This window comes from Macrotis lagotis, chromosome X (assembly GCF_037893015.1).
Source record: "Macrotis lagotis isolate mMagLag1 chromosome X, bilby.v1.9.chrom.fasta, whole genome shotgun sequence".
NCBI lineage: Eukaryota > Metazoa > Chordata > Mammalia > Peramelemorphia > Peramelidae > Macrotis > Macrotis lagotis.
In genome coordinates this window covers 666,308,615-666,328,814 of record NC_133666.1, presented here as the reverse complement: position 1 = coordinate 666,328,814, position 20,200 = coordinate 666,308,615, and the positions used below count along the sequence as shown (strand labels likewise).

General features: G+C 38.3%; 1 protein-coding gene across 2 annotated transcripts in view; it reads left to right on the top strand.

Annotated features, from left to right (window-relative positions):
- The window catches only part of AACS (acetoacetyl-CoA synthetase), an 87,782-nt gene extending 67,782 nt beyond the window's left edge, over positions 1-20,000 (top strand). For both annotated transcript variants that reach the window (XM_074205374.1, XM_074205375.1), the window contains exons 15-18: positions 3,773-3,842; positions 6,779-6,837; positions 8,358-8,560; positions 12,793-20,000. In XM_074205374.1, the coding sequence (XP_074061475.1) occupies positions 3,773-3,842; positions 6,779-6,837; positions 8,358-8,560; positions 12,793-12,930 (470 nt within the window). In that variant the 3' untranslated portion in view covers positions 12,931-20,000. The remainder of the gene's footprint in view (positions 1-3,772; positions 3,843-6,778; positions 6,838-8,357; positions 8,561-12,792) is intronic.
- The last annotated feature ends 200 nt before the right edge of the window (positions 20,001-20,200 follow it).

The following is a 20,200-nucleotide window of genomic DNA, read 5'->3' as shown; positions in this document are numbered from 1 at the left end:
TGATGGACTCGCTCATTCCATCAGTGCAACAATCAGGGACAATTTGGGGCTGTCTGCAATGGAGAATACCATCTGTATTCAGAGAAAGAACTGTGGAGTTTGAACAAAGACCAGGGACTATTACCTTTAATTTAGGAAAAAAACAGATATCTTATTGTCTGATCTTGTTATCTCTTGTACTTTTTGTTTCTTCCTTAAGGATATGATTTCTCTCTCATCACACTCAGTTTGGATCAATGTATATACCATGATGTAAAGACTGACAGATTGCCTTCTGTGGGGGGTGGGGGAGGGAAGTAAGATTAGGGGGAAAAACTGTAAAACTCAAAATAAATAAAATCTTTTTTTATATAAATATTTTTTGTTTCCCATTTAAATACAATAGTAGTTTCTACCAATCATTTTTTGCAAGGTTTTGAATTTTACAATTTTCCCCTCTCCCTTTCCTCCCCCTCCCCCTAACAGAAGGCAGTCTGATTCTTTATATTTGTTTCCATGGTATTCATATATCAAAATTGAATGTGTTCAGACAAAAAAAAATCTTTAAGGAAGAAAGACAATATTAGATATAGCAAAATTATATAATACGTAAAATGACTTTTTAAAAAATTGAAGATAATAATCTTTGGATTTTTGTTTAAACTCCACAATTCCTTCTCTAGATACAGATGATATTCTCCATCATAGATCCCCTAAAATTGTCCCTGATCATTACACTGATGGAATGAGCAAATCCATCAAGGTTGATCACCCCATGTTGTTGTTAAAGTGTACAATGATCTTCTGGTTCTGTTCACTTCACTCTGCATCAGTTCATATAAGTTTTCCCAGGCTTCTCTGAAATCCCATCTCTCCTGATTTCTAATAGAACAATAGTGTTCCGTTACATCTGTAGGCCACAATTTGTTCAACTGTTCCCCAATTGATGGGCATCCCCTCGATTTCCATTTCTTTGCCACGACAAACAGAGCTATGAATATTTTTGTACAAATGAAGCCCCCCCCCCTTTTTTTTTTCCCCAGACATAAAACTCAGTTTTATTTAGAGGATTCAACAGTTGAGTTTCTTTTTTAAAAATCAGCCTGGGAATTCCAGGTACTACAGATCTAGGATAAAGTAGGAGACTTGTAATTGCATGCTAGGAATGCTAGACTTTAAAATCAATTCAGACCTCAGTCATACTTCTGCTCTTAATCTTTTTTTTTATTAAAGATATTTGAGTTTTACAATTTCCCCCCCATCTTACTTCCCTCCCCACCCCCCACAGAAAGCAATCTGTCAGTCTTTAAATTGTTTCCATGTTGTACATTGATTCAAATTAAGTGTGATGAGAGAGAAATCATATTCTTAAGGAAGAGACAGAAAGTCTAAGAGATAACAAGATCAGATGATAAGATATGTTTTTTTCCCCTAAATTAAAGGGAACTTCGAACTTTGTTCAAACTCCACAGCTCTTTATCTGGATACAGATGGCACTCTCCCTTGCAGACAGCCCAAAAGTATTCCCAATTGTTGCACTGATGGAATGAGCGAGTCCTTCAAGGTTGACCATCACCCCCTTGTTGCTGTTAGGGTGTACAGTGTTTTTCTGCTCATCTCACTCAGCATCAGTTCATGCAAATCCCTCCAGGCTTCCCTGAATTTCCATCCCTCCTGGTTTCTAATAGAACAATAGTGTTGCATCACATACATATACCGCAGTTTGTTAAGCCATTCCCCCAATTGAAGGACATTTACTTGATTTCTAATTCTTTGCCACCACAAACAGGGCTGCTATAAATATTTTTGTACAAATGATGTTTTTACCCTTTTTCATCATCTCTTCAGGGTATAGACCCAGTACTGGTATTGCTGGGTCAAAGCGTATGCTCATTTTTGTTGCCCTTTGGGTGTAGTTCCAAATTTCTCTTCATAAATGTTGGATGAGTTCACAGCTCCACCAACAATGTAATAGTGTCCCAGATTTCCCACAACCCTTCCAACAATGATCATTATCCTTTCTGGTCATATTAGCCAGTCTGGGAGGTGTGAGGTGGTACCTCAAGAGAAGCTTTAAAAATAAATAAAATCTTAAAAACAAAAAGAAGGGAACATCCACAAGTAGAGCTAGTAGAGCACTGTTGGAACTTCTTACTGAAACTAGATATGTACTTTTAAAAAGGCCAGCTACACATAGTAGAGATTGACTATTTCCTATGCAGTCCTTTGTTCTTTTCATGCAGTAATGTTCATTCTTAATGTCTGTCAAATTTATACAAGTAAAAAAGTTTTTTTTTAAATGGCTATAGTTTTTAGCCATGACAACTGGGAAAATAGTGTTGCCATGAATAAACTTAAAAGTACAGAATGGACAAAGGAATTTAAAGAAGCCAAAGATTTTCTTAGGTAAAAAGTAAAAGTTTCTGTTATGGCAATGTAATTTTTTCCTCCAAAGTCAACAATATTGTTTATATCCTTAAAACAAAAGAATGAAGTAGTTTTATTTTTTTAACTTGGGCAAGAAGACAAAAGCAAATTGAGATTGCTTTGGGAGGATACCACTTTGAATTATTATAGCTATGGGGGGGCAGCTTGGGGAAGCGGATAGTGCCCTGGACTTTGGAGGGAGGAAGATATCAATTCCAGTCTTACCTCAAGACTGTTAACTTTGGGGTCCAGAAAAGTTCCCCGGGCCTCAAACCCCTCATTTGCAAAATGGAAGCTCACTCCTTTCTCACCAAATGAGACAAAGTATGGAAAGCACTTGGCAAATATTGAAGCTCTCTACATTGAACATTGTTATGCTCATCATTGGGACTGATTTTTCTGATGTCTCCTGAATCCTGAGGTCCTAGTTCTCTGGAAGCTCATTAAACGTCCAGATCAGAAGCACTTTTCTCTAGAGGAGAATAACACTAACCGCAGTGTGATTTTGTTTGAATTTGGGAAGGGAGGTGACTTTTTACCATCATTCTACCTAAGACCATAAGATTTGGAACTGGAAGAAGGGAACCCTAGAGATGCTCCAGTCCAGGCTTCTCATTTTTTATAGATGTGGGAACCAGCTCTTGGGAAGTCAAGGGACTTGCCTAGGGTCATACCCAGAGTGGTGGAGGTGGACTTTGAATTGGTGTTCTTCCCATTATATCAGGTTGCCTTGAGAGTAATTCTGAAATGGCTATTATTAGAATTTGCTTTTCTGAGTCTATAATGATTCCCTGAGCCTTTTTCTCAGTGTTGCTAGAATTTACGTAAAACATTCTAGATTTTGGATAATTTGTACACTAGTCTGACTTCTATTAGTTTGGATAACTGATTGTTAAACATTTCACCCAAGGCTCTGATCAAGGATTAACTTTTCTCTGGTAATTTCCTATCAGGGACTGGACTTTTTTTTAAGGCTTTTTTGGGAAGTGTGCCCCCTACCCATATTTTGATAGCATTTAGGTTCTCAGTGGGCTAGAATGCCATGCTAGTGAAGGCATTTTTCATGAGTCCTTATTTGGACATTTTTTTCTTACCATGGTCCAATACCCATTCCCAGTCCAATCCAGCCATCTTTCCTGTATGTAGCACTGTTCTGCATGGCATCCATGGGGGAGATTCTGACAGGTTTTCAGGAAAACATCTCAACACATGTTCTAGAGAGACTGGTGGACCAGGAGCATCTTGTATATAAATAGTGGAGTATTCTCATTGTAATACCAGCCTTAGGAATCTACATAGGCTGTTCTGTCTGGGGAACTTCTTCACCAGAGAACTGACCTTTTTTCTGCCTTTTGTCTATGTGAAGGTATTTGGGCCCATGGTGACTACTGTAAAATAAATCCCAAGACTGGAGGAATCATTATGCTAGGTCGAAGGTAAGGTGATGTTTTCTTGTTTTAAAGCTATCCTCCAGCTGAAATCCAGGTTTTCCATTTTATTTTAACAGAGGGAGGATAGAAGAAAATGCATGGGATTTAGAGGTGATGAGGCAAGGCTGTTGTGAAGGGTATGGGCAGGTGGTACGAGAAGCACAGGTAGTCATGCTAACTCCCAGTACTTCCTCAGGATCATCCTTAATTGCTATGTTAGGAGGAATCTGGCTACTCCTTGGTATTCTATTACTTCTCAAATCCGAAGCCTGACATAGGGGCCTTTAGAGCCGAGCAGAGTGGAGTGGCTACAGCTTGCCAACTTTCATCTCCATTACTTAAGAGTCTTGGGACTATGAGTAAGTCTCTTAACTTTTCTGAGTCTGAGAATGAGATGATGAAAACACTTTGTGGACCTTAAAGGTGTGTCCCAGTTTAAAGTTTGAATAACTTCAGAATTATTAACTGCTACAAACTTAGAAGAATAACATTTTAAAGGTTCATTATTAACTTTTTACAAATTGATGTTTGTTATGAAAAGGTATACATTGCTGAAGACTATTTCTGAATAAGTTTGTAAAAACTCTCATCAGCTCCTATTTAGTGCCTGAAAAGATTACATTTCTAATTCTTGCCTAAAGAGCCAGAGGATGAGATTTTAGTACCTACAAGACAGTGTTGATGTGACTCATGAAAAACAGTCTAGGGGCAGTAGGTGGCGCAGTGGATAGAGCACCATCCCTGGAGGTGGTGAGGAGGACCTGAGTTAAAATTTGACCTCCGACATCTATTAATTAACTAGCTGTGTGACCTTGGGAAAGTCACTTGACGCCATTGCTTTGCAAAAACCAAAAAAAAAAGTAATCAGTTGACCAAGGTGACCCTTTAGGAACTGGAGGCTCCTCTGTCTTGTTAAAATTGCAATTAAAAATCTCTTATCCAAAATTCACAGAACTATATTATTATTATTATTATTATTATTATTATTATTATTATTATTATTGTTGTTGTTGTTGTTGTTGTTATTTTAGTTTTTGCAAGGCAAATGGGGTTAAGTGACTTGCCCAAGGCCACACAGCTAGGTCATTATTAAGTGTCTGAGACTGGATTTGAACCCAGGTACTCCTGACTCCAGGGCCGGTGCTTTATCCACTGCGCCACCTAGCCGCCCCCACTAAATTATTTTTTAAATAAGTATTTCAAAACTAGAGATTTTAAAATTTAAGTTTGTAGTGTTTAGACATTTGAAGTTATTAAAAGTTACAAATGTCCCAAGATTTTTGGAATACTTTATGTATCATATCTTCTTATAGACTCCCTGAACCATTTGGGCCTAGACTGATGTCAGCCTTATATTCTGTCACACTCCTCTCTAATTCACTTTGTTGACCCCTGAAAAAGTCATATGTATTCCTGCCCCTTTTCCCTTGTGTTTCTGTTTGCAGTGCTCCTCAGATGTCTCCTTAACTGGGTCTTCCCCAGCTTTCAGGAACCTGACCTTCTGTGAATGCTCCCTCCCTTAAATGTGTCCCTATCATGGAGCTGACCCTTAGCAGACTCCCCAGTACTGTTCTTGATCTCGTTACAGATTCATTCGCTCTCCTTTACTCTATTGACCCCTCAAAGGCAGGAGCTTTGTCTTTTAGTCAGTCAGACCTGAGTTCAAATTCAGCATAGACAACCCTGGGCAAGTCATTTAATCTCTTTCAATTTCTTCATCTATAAAATGGATGTAATCACAGTACCTGCTTCTCAGGATTGTTGTAGGGATTAAATGAGTTAATTTGGGTAAAGTGCTTTGTAAACCTTAAAGTGTATTATTATTCTGGTTTAGAACTTTGTTACTTTTTACCTACTGTTGCAGAAGTCTAACGATTGGTTTCATCCTGAAGCACAGATCTCCCTTAGAGCTTCTTGTTGCTTAGAGAATAAAACAACAACATTTCTCTTCAGTATTTAAGGCCTTTTCCAGTCTGGCTCCAGCGCACTTTGCCTGATCTTTTGACACCTACCTCCCCCTTCCCCACTCTATGTTCTAGCCAGACTGATCCTGGGCTCACATTCTATCCCCCCCCCTTCCCTCTTCTCTCTCTCTCTCTCCCTCTCCCCCCCCCCCCATCTCCTGCCTCCATCTTTGTCCAGGATGACTTCTCTGCCTGGAGCACAGTCCTTTCCACCTCCTCCTCCTCCTCTTAAGAGTCTCTGGCTTCTCTCAAGGCTCAGATTAGGCTGCCTCCTCCTCCTCCTGTCCTGCTTCCTTACCTCCTCAGCATCTTCTGGTCCTCAACACTATCTGGGTTGTATCCTCTTCAGGGGCAGGCTTTTTTTGAGTAATAATTGTTTGTTGAATTGAATTTTTATTTCTTTCAACATGCATCATAAAGCCTGGCTCACATACACATTCTTGGAGGTGTTTTGCTAAGGACATGTGGGGGAATGTGGCTATCAGTTCAAAACAGCCTCTTCCTGTCCTTCTGGGGAAGGAGCAATTGGAGTGAGAACTCCTGAGGAGATAGAATAGGAGGGTAATGGCCCAGTTATCTAACATGTCATGCTTGCATTGTTTCCCATACTCTGATGTTATTTGGCCCTCACAACAACCCTGGATGATCTAGATATTAGCAGACATCGTTAACTCTGTTTTAGAGATGAAATGGCTGAGACCTAGGCAGGTTAACGTTCCCTGCCGTGGTCCCTTGGCTTTTCCATGTTGGAGGCAGACTTTTCAAGCCCAGTTCTCTTCCTGACTCGCCAGGAATGATTTGAATAATTATTGAATAATTGAATTGAATAATTTCTGCCCGAAGATGGAGAGGTCTTGATATTTGACTCTGAGTGTGACTTTGAACCTTGCATATGGTTATAAATGATTAGGAGAAGTAGCTCATCCCCACTGCCTCTCTGAGGAGCAGCTTGGATAATGTCTTTGTATTTATTTTCAGTGATGGGACACTCAACCCGAATGGAGTCCGCTTTGGCAGCTCTGAAATTTATAACATTGGTATGAATTCCTTTTCATTTTTTACTTGGCCTCTACTAGCAAAGAGAAATATTTGGGGGGGAGGTTTGTGGTCCAGAATTCAGAATTTCCAAGTCCCTAGTTTTTATGTCTTAGCAAGTTGCTAATTCATTGTTCCCATGTTTGAGACTTTTTCCCCATTTTTTTTGCTTTCCAAAGTGCTTTTAAGAATTACCTAGTTTTAGCCTAATAATACTTTTTTTTTTTTTTGGCAAGGCAATGGGGTTAAGTGGCTTGCCCAAGGCCACACAGCTAGGTAATTATTAAGTGTCTGAGACTGGATTTGAACTCAGGTACTCCTGACTCCAAGGCCAGTGCTTTATCCACTACACCACCTAGCTGCCCCCTAGCCTAATAATACTTTAAAGGAATAATTTGCATCATTTCCAAGTAAAAGAGAACACACCATTTAGTGTTAAAACAAAGATGAGAGCCCAGATCTCCTGACTCAGCAAATTGTGCACTCAGTCCAAACAGTTGAGGCTTAGGCAGAGGTGTAGATTTATGGAGCTGGAGTGGCCATTAGTGATTATCAAGGTCAAATCCCTTGTTTTATAAATGCAACTCAGGTCCCTGATGAGTGGCACAGTTGGAGCAAGAGCTTAAGTTTCAGGCCTGCCAGACCCTCTTGTCTCCTGCTTCTTTAAAGAAAATTTTTAAATGACCATTTTGTTGGAAATGGATTTTATGCTTAAATTTCAGCCTGTATCTTGGAAATTTATATACCTGGCCATTATTTTTACTTAAATATGCATACTATTTAGTTAACAGTTTTAATTTGTTTTAGCTCCTGTTATGTTTAAGGCTTCTTTTGTGTGTCTCTGCCCCATCTTATTCAGTTGTCATTCTCCCTTAGCTAAATTCCTATGTAGCAACCAACAACTGGAAAGATACAGCAGACTAAGTTTGGTTAACAGTGACTATGATGTGAACTTTCCTCTTTTAACAATAGAGCATATAATACCATTAAAGAGGTCTGTGTTATGCACTGTTAACTAGGCTAATCTTAGTTTTACAAAGCATATTTTCATATATATATATATATATATATATATTCTCCTTCTGAATATCTCAAAATAAAATCACTCCCATTCCTCTCCCCCAACTCTCAGTGATTTGTTGGGAGCAGAGAGAATTTCAGGTCTGTTGCAGTCATGATGTTCCAAATAGGTTACTATTTAAACCTTAAGGCCAAAGTAATAACAAACATGTTTCCTGGTATACATTGTAGAGCCTTGGTTCTTTTCTGTTTATACAATTGGATATTCTCCTCAGTTCCATACACCTAAGATCTTCTGGGTCTCATAAGTCACAGGGAGAAGCAGGGTTGGGGGTCCTGGAGGTTTTCCTTTGGAATTGTTGAGCATGTCTGGATAGGAAATGAAATGGGAGGGGAAAGGGAAAAAAAATTATCCTTGGTGTCATTTGGAGAGATTTAGATTGGGGTCACGCCCAAAGCTGGAGAGTTGACAAGATTTGGGGATTGTTTTTGTATTTCACAGTCGAAGCCTTTGAGGAAGTCATGGACAGCTTGTGTATCCCACAGTACAATAAGGATGGGGAAGAGAGAGTGATTCTGTTCCTGAAGATGGTTCCTGAGCACTCTTTCAGTCAGGACCTGGTGAAGAGCATTAAGGATGCCATTCGCCTTGGCTTGTCAGCCAGGCATGTACCCAGCCTCATCTTGGAGACCAAAGACATCCCGGTATGTTGGGAAGCCCTCTCCCAGAAGGCATCTTTTCTATCACTTTTGGAATGACCTTTAGGTGGTTGTCAGCTCCCTTGGAGTAGACCTGCGGGAAGTCCCTGCTGCTAAGGGATATGCTCACCTTTTCTGCAGAGCTTCTTTGCAGAAATGCCTTGTGTCTTGTCTTCTTTTACTTTTCTGCCTTCTACTTTCCAGAGACTTCATTTAAAACAATGGGCATGTATGCCCAATGGATGTGTATACCTCTTTTTCAGAAATATGTTTTTGTGCCTTCTTGGAGCTATTATTTAGAAGATGAATTGTGACTTTTAGAATTACCTAAAACTAGATGATTCTTAAAAGCACTTTAGAAAGCAGAAAATGGGAAACAATTGCAAATATGGAGGTGAATAAATATATGACATACTTAGAAATAACTCAGACTACCAAGGTAGTCTTTCTCCTTGAGGTTTGCTATTAAACTGTGAGGAAGAAGAAAAGTATAGATTGAGGTACCCTAGGAACTTAACTGAAGAAAGCTGGCTTCCCCTTTTTGGTTTCCATCTGCTGCGATTTTTGTTTGAGGCAAGAGTAGGAATTCTCCCAGATTGGAGAGCAGCTTTAACTCTCATTTGCTTATAAAATGAAAGCCTTCTGTAAACCTAAAATACAAACTGCTAAGCATGTGTGTGTATATATGCCTGTGTGTACAAACAGTGTTGTGTATTTTAAGCTTACAGAATCTATGTCTCTCAAGGAAAGGGCACAAGAAAACACCACCTGGTTAACATATTTTTGAAATGAAGTTGATCTAGTATGAGAAAAACAAAACAAAATGTGGCCCAGAAAGTGCAAATGTGTGAGACAGGATCAAAAACATTATTTAGGCATGGAAGTGCATTATTAGGAAATATTGACCACTAAAGTTCCATTAAATTTTTCAGATCACTAGAACTACTTTTTCTGACAAACCAGAGTTTCTTAATTTTGATTAAAAAATAAAGTATCTTGACCTGTTAGTATTTCTTTTTAGTCATGTGTCAGGAAACCTGATAGTTACTATGGGTTAGGAATAGAAAGATGTGTGGGACAGTTGATTTGAAAAATCCAGAAATCCACAAACCAGAGGTATATCAAGTGTGTGAAATTGGAATGGGAGCATCAGGCCTGGACCCTTGGCCTTTCTTTGATGGGTAACTTTGAGCAGGATATTTTCTCTCTTCAGGGCTTAATAACCTATTGTTTGATCTCACTTTATCTTGCAGATGTATCCTTCATTTCCCTCATCCAGTAAGTCTTTCTTTAATAAAAGAAAAAAAAACACTTTAGCAGAAAAATTCACATGTCCATTGTGTCTGATGGCATCTTGGGGTCTCCTCTGATGAAGGGAGGAAATTGGGGCATCCTCTAAGCTCTTCTTCTGGACAGACCCTATTCATTGTAATTATACAGCAGTCAGTTTCTAGATTGCTTTTTTGTTTACATTGTAGGAATTTTATTTATTGTTTTCTTAGTTTTGCTTAGTTTGCTTTCCATCAGTTTATTCATGTTTCTTTGAATTCTTTTTACTTATCAAAATGCAATAATGATCTATTGATCTTTCAGTAAAGATTTCTCAGAAACCTGCATTGAGCTCATTCTCTTTTGAAAGAAGCATTTATAGAGATTTAAATATGTACAAAGCAAATACAAAGTAATTTGGGGGGGGGAGGCACTTCAGTTGCAGGGCCCCTACTTTTTATCTAGTTTTTTATCAAGAGTTGAGTTCTTTCTTTTTCTCTCTTTGATTTTCTTGGAGCTATTGTCTGGTGGTGGGATTTCTGAGTCAAATAGTGTAGATATTTTAGAATTTTTTTTCCAAATTATTTTCTAAGATGTCTGGATAGCTTCCTTAAGATATTATGATTGTCTCCTTGAGGTGGGACTGAGTCTGTCAGGTGAGGGGCTGGACTAAGATGATTTCTAAGGTCTCTTCCAACTCTAATGTATTTCTGAGTCCTTTTTGGATGATGCCTTCTCATTTCTACCTCTTTGGTCTTTCTAGAATGCACTCTTGCCTGTTCATTTCTCAAAACCTGTCCATCCCTCATGATTGGGTTTAAAGTCTTTCTTTTCCATAGAGCCTTCTCTAATAATGCCAGCCCACACTTAGCTTGTTCTGATTTAATGTCCTGAAGTCATGATTTATTTTATCATTAGTCCTATCTTATCTTCTTTTTGAATCTTTCTTGATCCCTAGCCACACACAATACTTTGTAAAACAGTGTTGGGCTCATTGTAGTTTCACATTAAATACTTATAAAATTGGATTGAATTTATTTAGAGATGGAGAAAACAATCCTGGCATGACATGTAGGAACAAGAGGCCCCAAAGAACCAAAAAAAACCTCTCTTCCCATAGAACCCAGTGGACTAGGGAGAACTGGACTTAATTTTTCAGTTTCTTCAAGTCCTCCCACCATATGCAGATAGTTGAATTAGGTCATCTGGCACCATTAGTGACCAATCCAAAAATCAAGTGAGGCTGAGACTTGTGATTTTTCCAATCAAGGCAAAAGCAGCCCACTTTATCCTTAAATGAGAATCTGTTTGTTTTCCTGACTGGAGAGTCATATTTTTGGTTCCTTGGCCTTTTTGTATGGAACTTATAAGCATATACAGCAAGGAGACACCGACTTTAAAAGAGAGGAATAAGATGTTGGCAGTGAGAGGTAGATGACAGACAGACCCTGGGGCATCATTGCTCAGATTAATTAGTTTACACATTGATGGACTTTTTCAAATGACTGAATTTTAATTACACTTCAGGTAAAACTATGTCCTTTGTAAAGTGGCCTTGCTGTTACCATACTAAATTATGTATTTGATGGGTTTTCTCTGAAAAAAAAGTTTCCTAACCCATCCACATTTGTTAGTTACTTAAATCCACTTTTGATGGGAAATGGGGGTGGGGTGGGTAAAGCTTATATGTGACACATTTCTAGAGAGAACATAATACAATTTAAGAACTTCAGAAAGAATTTTCCTACTAGAATTGGCAAAAGGAAGGTAATTGAAGAATTACCTTGAAATTCATTGATCATGTTTAATTCATTTGCTGATCCCTAGGCTCCTTTGGAGCCTTATTTCTACAAAGTTCATTGACATCTCTTTTTAAGTCCTTCCCAGCCTTTCTACTCTTTGAAACTTAGTTCTTCCAGGAAGGTTTCTTTGATTTTATAGGAATTGGGAATCTCACTTTGACAAAACACATTTGTTTTACTCTCCAGTCTCTGAGTCTGAGCCCTGAGGAATAACTAAGAAGAAAGAACAACTCTGGTATTTTCTGTACTATATTTGACTATTAAACTTTCTGAAACCAAAGTTTCTGCTGTGATCTGAGTTCATCCCCACATGTTATTGATACTGAACAGAGAATCTTGAACCCTATACAGTAATGGAGACTGAATTCACTTGTAATAGTAGAGTAATGGGCTTGATCAGATTGATTTTTGATGTCCTAACAGTTGGTGCTTTTATTTCCGTGAGGAGAGGAATCAGGTTATTAAAGAATATACTCGCTTTTCACCCCCACCTTTTGAATGTCTTCTCTTCATTTAGGTTCAATTCAGATATCACTTTCAAAACTATGTAGTTTTCCACAATCCCTCTGATTTTAGTGAAAGAAAGATAATTTCTAGAGTAGTTTACCTCTTTTCCACTCTTCCCTCCCTCTTGTTTTTTTTTAAGTGGTTTTTTTTTTTTTTTGCAAGGCAAATGGGGTTAAGTGCTTGCCCAAGGCCACACAGCTAGGTAATTATTAAGTGTCTGAGACTGGATTTGAACCCAGGTACTCCTGACTCCAGGGCCAGTGCTCTATCCACTGCGCCACCTAGCCGCCCCTTCCCTCTTGTTTTTTGTTTCGCTCTCTGTCCTATCCTCCAATTGAGAGAGTGTGGAGGCTATTAAAAAAATTGTGTCTTCAGCATATAGTTCAGGGTCTTGTCCTTAATAGGTGCTGTATTAATTCAGGTTCTAGACAGTAGAGGAAGTTTTTGGAGGAGTCTACATTTTTCCTAATGAAGGATCCTTCCGTTAAGGTTATGGTCTTAGACAGATGAAGGCGTGTGACACATGTTTACACACAGAGCTCCTTGTCTGAACAGGGCAGGGGATTTTCTTCAGTAGCTTTTGTACTTGTGTTGGGGAGGATTATTTTTTTTTATTTCAGGAGTATGCCTTAAAGTTTTCCCTTTTCTCTTACTTTGCAGTATACAATTAATGGGAAGAAAGTGGAAGTTGCAGTGAAACAAGTCATTGCTGGGAAGTCGGTGGAGCAGCGTGGCTCCTTCTCCAACCCTGAGTCCCTGGACTTATACCAGAATATTCCTGAGCTTCAGAATTTTTAATGTGACTGAATTGTGCATCTCCCTGAACACATATATTATGTATATAGGACTCTACTATCTTCAGAAATTATTTAAATACTGAGGATTCTTTCAAAAAGGAAACACACAAAAGTGCTTTATAAAAATAGTGGGGGTAAAGGATTTTCTTCTTTAGCAATTCAGTAGATCTTGTATCCTGCATCTTTGACAACTTGGAGGATTATCCTGGTTTTTAGAGAGAAAGGTAGCTTTGGGGGGTCAGGTTATTTATCTATATGTATATCTAGTTAAAGAGAGATTTTGAATGTGTGTATATGACTACACACGCAAACACACAAACACACATAAACTGTATATAGGAGTGTACGTGTCTTTGTTGTGACCATTGTTCAGGGTGATGTCCAGGAGGAAGTTGAGGACCTGGCTAATGGTCCAGGAAAACTGAAGCACTATCACATAGTTCTTTATCCTGAGGAGTGACAGAGATTTTAGATTTCCAGTGAGAACTGTCTAGTAGATCTGTTCCATGACCTAGTTCTCTCCTTCAGGACAAGGTGAACCTCAGGACCTAAAAAATGTAATTTGTTTTACTCTGCACCTTGGACAATTCCTCAGGAGATGCTGATCTCTCGGGAAGCATCAGCAGTCCCTTAGATAGGAAGAGGTGTAGCTCTAGTCCTAGAGCTGAGTTGCCTGGTTAAGACTTGTGTTATATGTACTTGTGCTGGGATGTCACAGCTCATTGAACCAGATTTGTGAAAACCTTGCATTTTTTCATTGACAAATGGACTTTTAATATTTCATAGGACTTTCCTATTGAATGAATTTTTAATTTTTAGTAGTTTAAAAAATTTTTAACGTGATTGTGAAGTGTTAGGTTCGTGTGTTTTGTTGATAGACATTTGTACCATTGTGTGATGTTTCCTTTTCTGGAAGTACAAATGGATAAAGTGTTTAGCCTTGGTGATGAGGTACATCCTTCTAGCATTGGGGCTGGCCCTAGATTCTGGGAGAGATGGAGATGAAGATGCCCAGTAACAAGACTGAGCCTTTGTGCCCTCAGGAAAACACTCCTTCTGTTTCTGATATTATTGTACTTTTCTGGATATGTTGATTTCTTTAGTTTCATGTTGAAATTTCATTATTAGAGCTTCCCATGTTACACCAACTATTTATTTTGGTGAACTTTATTTTATCATATTATGAATTTTACAAGCTTTGGTATTTGTTTTTGTATTTTTTTTCAACAGAGCACAATGTTTCAAATGAAATTAATCTTTTAAGTTCTTTTTTTTTTCTTCCAGGTTATAATACAAAAGGGGGGGGAAGTGCTGTTAGGAATATGGTGCAACAAATAAATGAATATATCTGTATATTATGCACATGTATAAATGCTTGTCATTTTTAAAAGTAAGAATGTTTTACTATCCATTGATTTATTGTTATATTGATACCCATTTCTCCTCATCAGCAAGTTTTTCATTTGTATCATTTTTCTAATAAGAGTGATTAGTTGTTTTGACTCATTATGGATCCTGACCAGAATTTCCTGTATCCTCCACGGGACTTGGAACTCAGAGTTTAGATTGTGTTAGGAAACAAAATTTTTCATTGTGTCACACTCATAGTCCAATATGAATTGTATTCAGGCCTTTGAAAAAGGCAGAAACTTGTGGGCTTATAGATATTATTTGCTATGTCATTGCAGGAATGTAGAGGACATAGAGGTGTGTTTGAAATCTTAGTTGTAGTTGATATCCTTGTAGTTGAGTATTCAACTCTGATTAATAATCAGCATGATGTCACTTCTTATATTCACACACAGTATTGTGGGTTTAAAACTTGGAAGGACCGTAGAGACCAGTTAGTCAATTTACAGATTGGAAAAATGAGGCTCTGAAAGGAGAGGTGAGGTGGTCACCTAGGTGATGAATTAAAACCCACTCCTCTGTTTTCAAATCTAGTGTTCTTTCCACATTACCAGGCTGCCTTCCAGGGTACTATGAGGGAATGAACGCAAGAGAATTACCAGACCCAGTCCTTGTTCTCCAAGAGTTCACTTACAGTCTTATTTGGGGAGAACAAACATATGGAACAACTTGATAAATAACAGAAGGCAATACATAATTAAATGCTAAGGTGGAAGATATGAGAAATAGGTACAGAGTGCATTCTGAGGATGGAGATGTGAAATGAGCCTTGAAGAATGTGGAGAGTATTTAGTTAGATGGAGAGGAAGGGAGGAGATACTCCAGATGGAGGAACAATATAATCCAAGATTTAGAATTGGGAAGTTAACTCTTGGGTTTGAATATCCCTCCTGCTACAAAAGGCCTAGGTATACTTGGGGAAGCCTCTTTTCTGCTTTATTTCCTCACCTGATGAATTAGGAATTTTATTATTTACCCCCTGCCCTCTTTTAAGAATAAATACCTGCTCTTCTTACCAAGAATCAAAGGTTGAGTAGTTTTCTCTTTTTCAGGGTAATGGAATCAGGACTTGAATCTGAGCTTGTTAAACATATGTTGGTACCAAAGCATCCTTTCCTTGCTCAGTAACCAATTTAGTCTCCGTGCACTATTTTAGTTATGCCCCCAGTGAGTACAGGGAGAGGGCTCTGGAAATTTACTCCATGAGAATCAGTGTTTCAGCTATGAAACTTCTCTGTGCAGCATTGCTTGGTCCTGACTATTTCCCTCTGCTTCCCACCTACAATATCTAACATTACAGGCACTGTCTTGCTCCATGTAACTTCTACCTCTACACAGGACTTACACCTCTTTTTTTTTTAAGAAACTTTTTTTTTTTTTTTAGGTTTTTGTAAGGCAAATGGGGTTAAGTGGCTTGCCCAAGGCCACACAGCTAGGTGATTATTAAGTGTCTGAGACCGGATTTGAACCCAGGTACTCCTGACTCCAGGGCTGGTGCTTTATCCACTGCGCCACCTAGCTGCTCCCAAGAAACGTTTTATTAATATCTTTTATCCCTACATTTTTTGCCCCCCAGAGAGCCATCCTATCTAATGAGTTAGTCAACAAGTATTCATTAAGGGCCTACTATATGTCAAGCAATTACCAATTCCTGGGGATACAAAGGAAGGCAAAAAGTAGTTTCTGCTCTCTCTCTGTTTAATGGAGAGAATATGCAAACAACTATATTCAAATAATATGTATTTGAGATAAATTGGAGACAATAGAGGGAGACACCCTGAAAGGGGCTTGAGAAAAGCTACTTGTAGAATGTGGGAGTTCCTGCAATGTGAAGAAAACCAGGGAAGGCAGGAGGCAGAGATGAAGAGAGAAGAGTATTCCAGATATGAAGGACAGGGGGCAGCTAGGTGGCGCAGTGAATAGAGCACTGGCCCTGGAGTCAGGAGTACCAGAGTTCAAATCTGTCCTCAGACACTTAATAATCACCTAGCTGTGTGGTCTTGGCCAAGCCACTTAACCCCATTTGCCTTGCAAAAACCTAAAAAAACAAAAACAAAAAACAGAGATGAGGGACAGTCAGTGAGAATGCCCACAGTTGAGGGATGGAGTCTCTGGTTTGTGAATCAGCCTGGGGCAGGTGTCAATGAATCTCAGAGTACTTGGGAGAAGTGGGCTAGGTGAAAACTAAGATATAAGAAAACTGGAGAGACAGGAATAAACCAGGTGGACTTTAAAAACCAAATAAAGGATTTTATATCTGGTCTTGGTGAGAATTAGGAACCCCTGGAGTTGATTAAATTATGAACATGTCATAGAGATGACAAGTGTGACATGGTCATGTCTTTGCTTTTGGAAGATCAATATGGCACCTAAATAGACTGGAAGGGGGAAGAGACTTGTGGTAGGAAGACTAACCAGTAGGCTTTTGCAGTAGCCTGGGGTGAAGCAATAAGGGTTTAACTAGGATAGCAACAGGGTCAGAAAAGGGAAAGGGTATGGCACAGATGACAGATGGTGAAGGTAGCAAAGAGGACTTGGCCACCATTGTTGTGGAGGATTGGAGGCTGGCAGTGTGGGAGAGTGAGGAGTGGAGGCTGACACCTAGGTGTCACCTAGGTGACTGGGAGGAGGGAGCTTCCACAAGAAATAGGAACGTTAGAAAGAGGAAAGGGCATTTTTTGGGGAAGGATAATGAACTCAGTTTTAGATATGTTAAATTTGAGATGTTTGAGATTCAGTTTGAAATATTCAGTGGACAGCTGCAACTGTGATGCTGGAGGTCAGGAGCAAGGTAAAATGAATAAATCAGAATCAGAAATCAAATAAATCTGAAAATCATTTTCATAGCAGAAAGAGGAAACAGGAATTTATTAAGGGTCTGATGTGTGCTATGCACTTTACAAATATCTCATTTAGGGGCAGCTAGGTGGCACAGTGGTTAGAGCACCAGCCCTGAAGTCAGGAGGACCTGAGTTCAAATGCAACTTCAGACACTTATTGATTACCTAGCTGTGTAACCTTGGGCAATCACTTAACTCCATTGCCTTGCAAAAACAAAAGCAAATATATATCTCATTTAATCCCCCAATAACCCAGGGAGTTGGGTGTCATTAACTTCCCCATTTTATAGTTGAGAAACTGAGGCAGACAAAGTTTGAATGACTTCTCCAAACTCATATAGTTTCAGAGATTGAATTTGAACTCAGGTCTTCTTGATTGTAGACCCAAATCTATCCAGTTTGCCATCATAGTAATGTGGAATCCATGGGAATAGTTGAGCTGACCAAGGGATATAAAGAACAAGCAGGTCCTCAAAGAAGAGATATGAGGAGATATTGCCATACCTATCTTTTTTCCAGAGGTGGCAAGTCCAGTTCATTTGTTTCAGTCATATCTGACTCTTTGTGACCCCATTTGGGGTTTCCTTGACAAAGATAATGGAGTGATTTTCCAAATCCTTTTCCAGTTCATTTTATAGAGGAGGAAGCTCAGCCTAGCAGGGTTAAGTGACTTTCCCAGGGTCATACAACTAGGAAGTGTCTGAAGCCAGATTTGAACTCATGAAGATGAGTCTTCCTGACTCCAGGCCCAAAGCTCTTTTGTAGGCTTGCGAGATAGATGTGAGTCCTAATTCCAGGAGCAAATATGTCCCACTCCTTTGGAATGGGTGTAGATATTACTTTTTGGTCTTGGATTTATTTATTGTCTCTCTTGGTGAACTGATCAGCTATTATCTCTGTAAATCTTTATGTACTCTATTCTTGTCCTGCATCACCAACTGCTTATTGGACATCTTCAGTTGGATGTCTTAGAATCATCTCAAATACAAGTCCAAAAGAGAACTCACTATCTTTCCCCAAACTCTCTCCCTTCCTTACTTCTTTTTTTTTTTAAGGTTTTTTTTTTTTTTGCAAAGCAATGGGGTTAAGTGGATTGCCCAAGGCCACACAGCTAGGTCATTATTAAGTGTCTGAGGTCAGATTTGAATTTGGGTCTTCCTGACTCCAGGGCTGGTGCTCTATCCACTGTGCTACCTAGCTGCCCCTCCATTTGATTTTTAGAGCTCTTCATACTCTGATTTTATTTCTACAGAAAACCAATCCTTATTTCCCCAGTTATACTCTTCTCTCCTGAACATACTTGATATCTATTTTTAATTTACTTCTCTGTATAATTCATTATTTCCTCTAATAAGATGTAAACTTCTCAAGTCTAGGAAATGTTACATTTTTGTCTTTAAATAGTCCCTAATATAATGCTTAGTATATATATACTAGATGCTTAATAACTACTTGCTGAAAGATGATTGAATGTCTCATCTCCTCTGGTTTATGTCTCCTTGATCTTGGAGGAGAATGGAGGCAAACAGAAATTAAGGTATTTGCCCAGTAAGTTCCTGAAGTTGGACATAAACTCCAGTCCTGGCTCTATATATACTGCACCACCAACTGCTTCTGCCATATGACTTTCAAATCATTGGCAAGGAAATAGAAATGAATCTTAAATAGGTTGACAAGAAAAAGGAGAGGGCTAAACTTGGGAGTTGAGGCCCAGATTCAAGTTTCAGTTTCAGAATTTACTAGCTATCTATCCTCTATCATTCTCAGGAATTTCATCTATTGAAAGGAGGTAATATTCCATGAACTACTTCAAAGATTATTGCCAAGAAAAATACTTTGTTCTTTTGTTCCTAATTAAAGTAGGAATGTAAATTGTTCTTAATTTCACTGATGGGTCTGTCATTCATAGATTTGTCAGTCCTTTTAAGATTCATTTCTATTTTCTCACCAGTGATTTAGAAGTCATATGGCAGAGGTGAATGGTGGTGCAGTAAATATAGGAATTTAAATCCAGTGTTAGGCACTTATTAGTTCTGTGTCCTTGGGCAAATCACTTTATCTCTGTTTCCTCACCTGTAAAATAAGAATAATAATCACATTCATGCTATGGAGTTGTGAGGCTCAAATGAGATAATATTTGTAAAAAACATTTAGCATATAGTAGCTACCAAACAAATTCTTATTACCTTCTACTTTGTTCCCTTCCCCATGGACCTTTCTGATGTACTAACTGGATGAAAGGTTCTCTTTTTCTGGGTTCTAGGGACTTAAATTTGAAAGCGGGAAGATACTTAATCTATCCTGGTCTTCACATTTTAGTAGAAAATATTTTCTATTGCATAATGCATAATATTTGTTTCACTAGGCTCTTTCATGGAGACTATGAATATTGTTACTTTCTCTTTAAGAACTAAATGGAATATTGTGGAAAAGGCAATTTGGCTTTAGTTTGGAGAGTTTGTAATTTTCATTCTGTAAGATGTTTTGCCCTTTGGGGTTAAAGGGAGAGAGGTAATTTTGATCTGTGAGAAATGATGGAGAAGAGAGAGAAAAAAAGGAAGAAACATTTTTCCTGTTAAAATTGGCAACTTATTTTATGAATAAACAAAATTTTATGAAGAGTAAGCCTGGAGAGATTAAAAGTAAGAGCTTGAAAGAAGATAGCCTTTTTTTTTTAAACAACTGGAGAGAGACTAGAGGAAAAAAAAGAGGATGGGGAGGCTTTCTTAATGTAATTGTTTTAATCTTTATCTTGCAAAGAGATGAAAAGAATGCTCATTAAGATACATTTGTTATTGTGAATAAACTGGATGGAATTATGTTCTCAGAAGTGAAATCATCTACTTTTAAACTGAGGGTTTGAGAAAATTTTGGTTGTAATCATTCCCATAGCTAAAATATTGTAAATAATTATATGTCTTATTATGTTAGCATATTATTATATAATTAGTTTGTTAATACATTATCTATTCAGTAGCATATTTAATCTGGAGATTAAGGGAAGTTAATATGTAGAGAGCT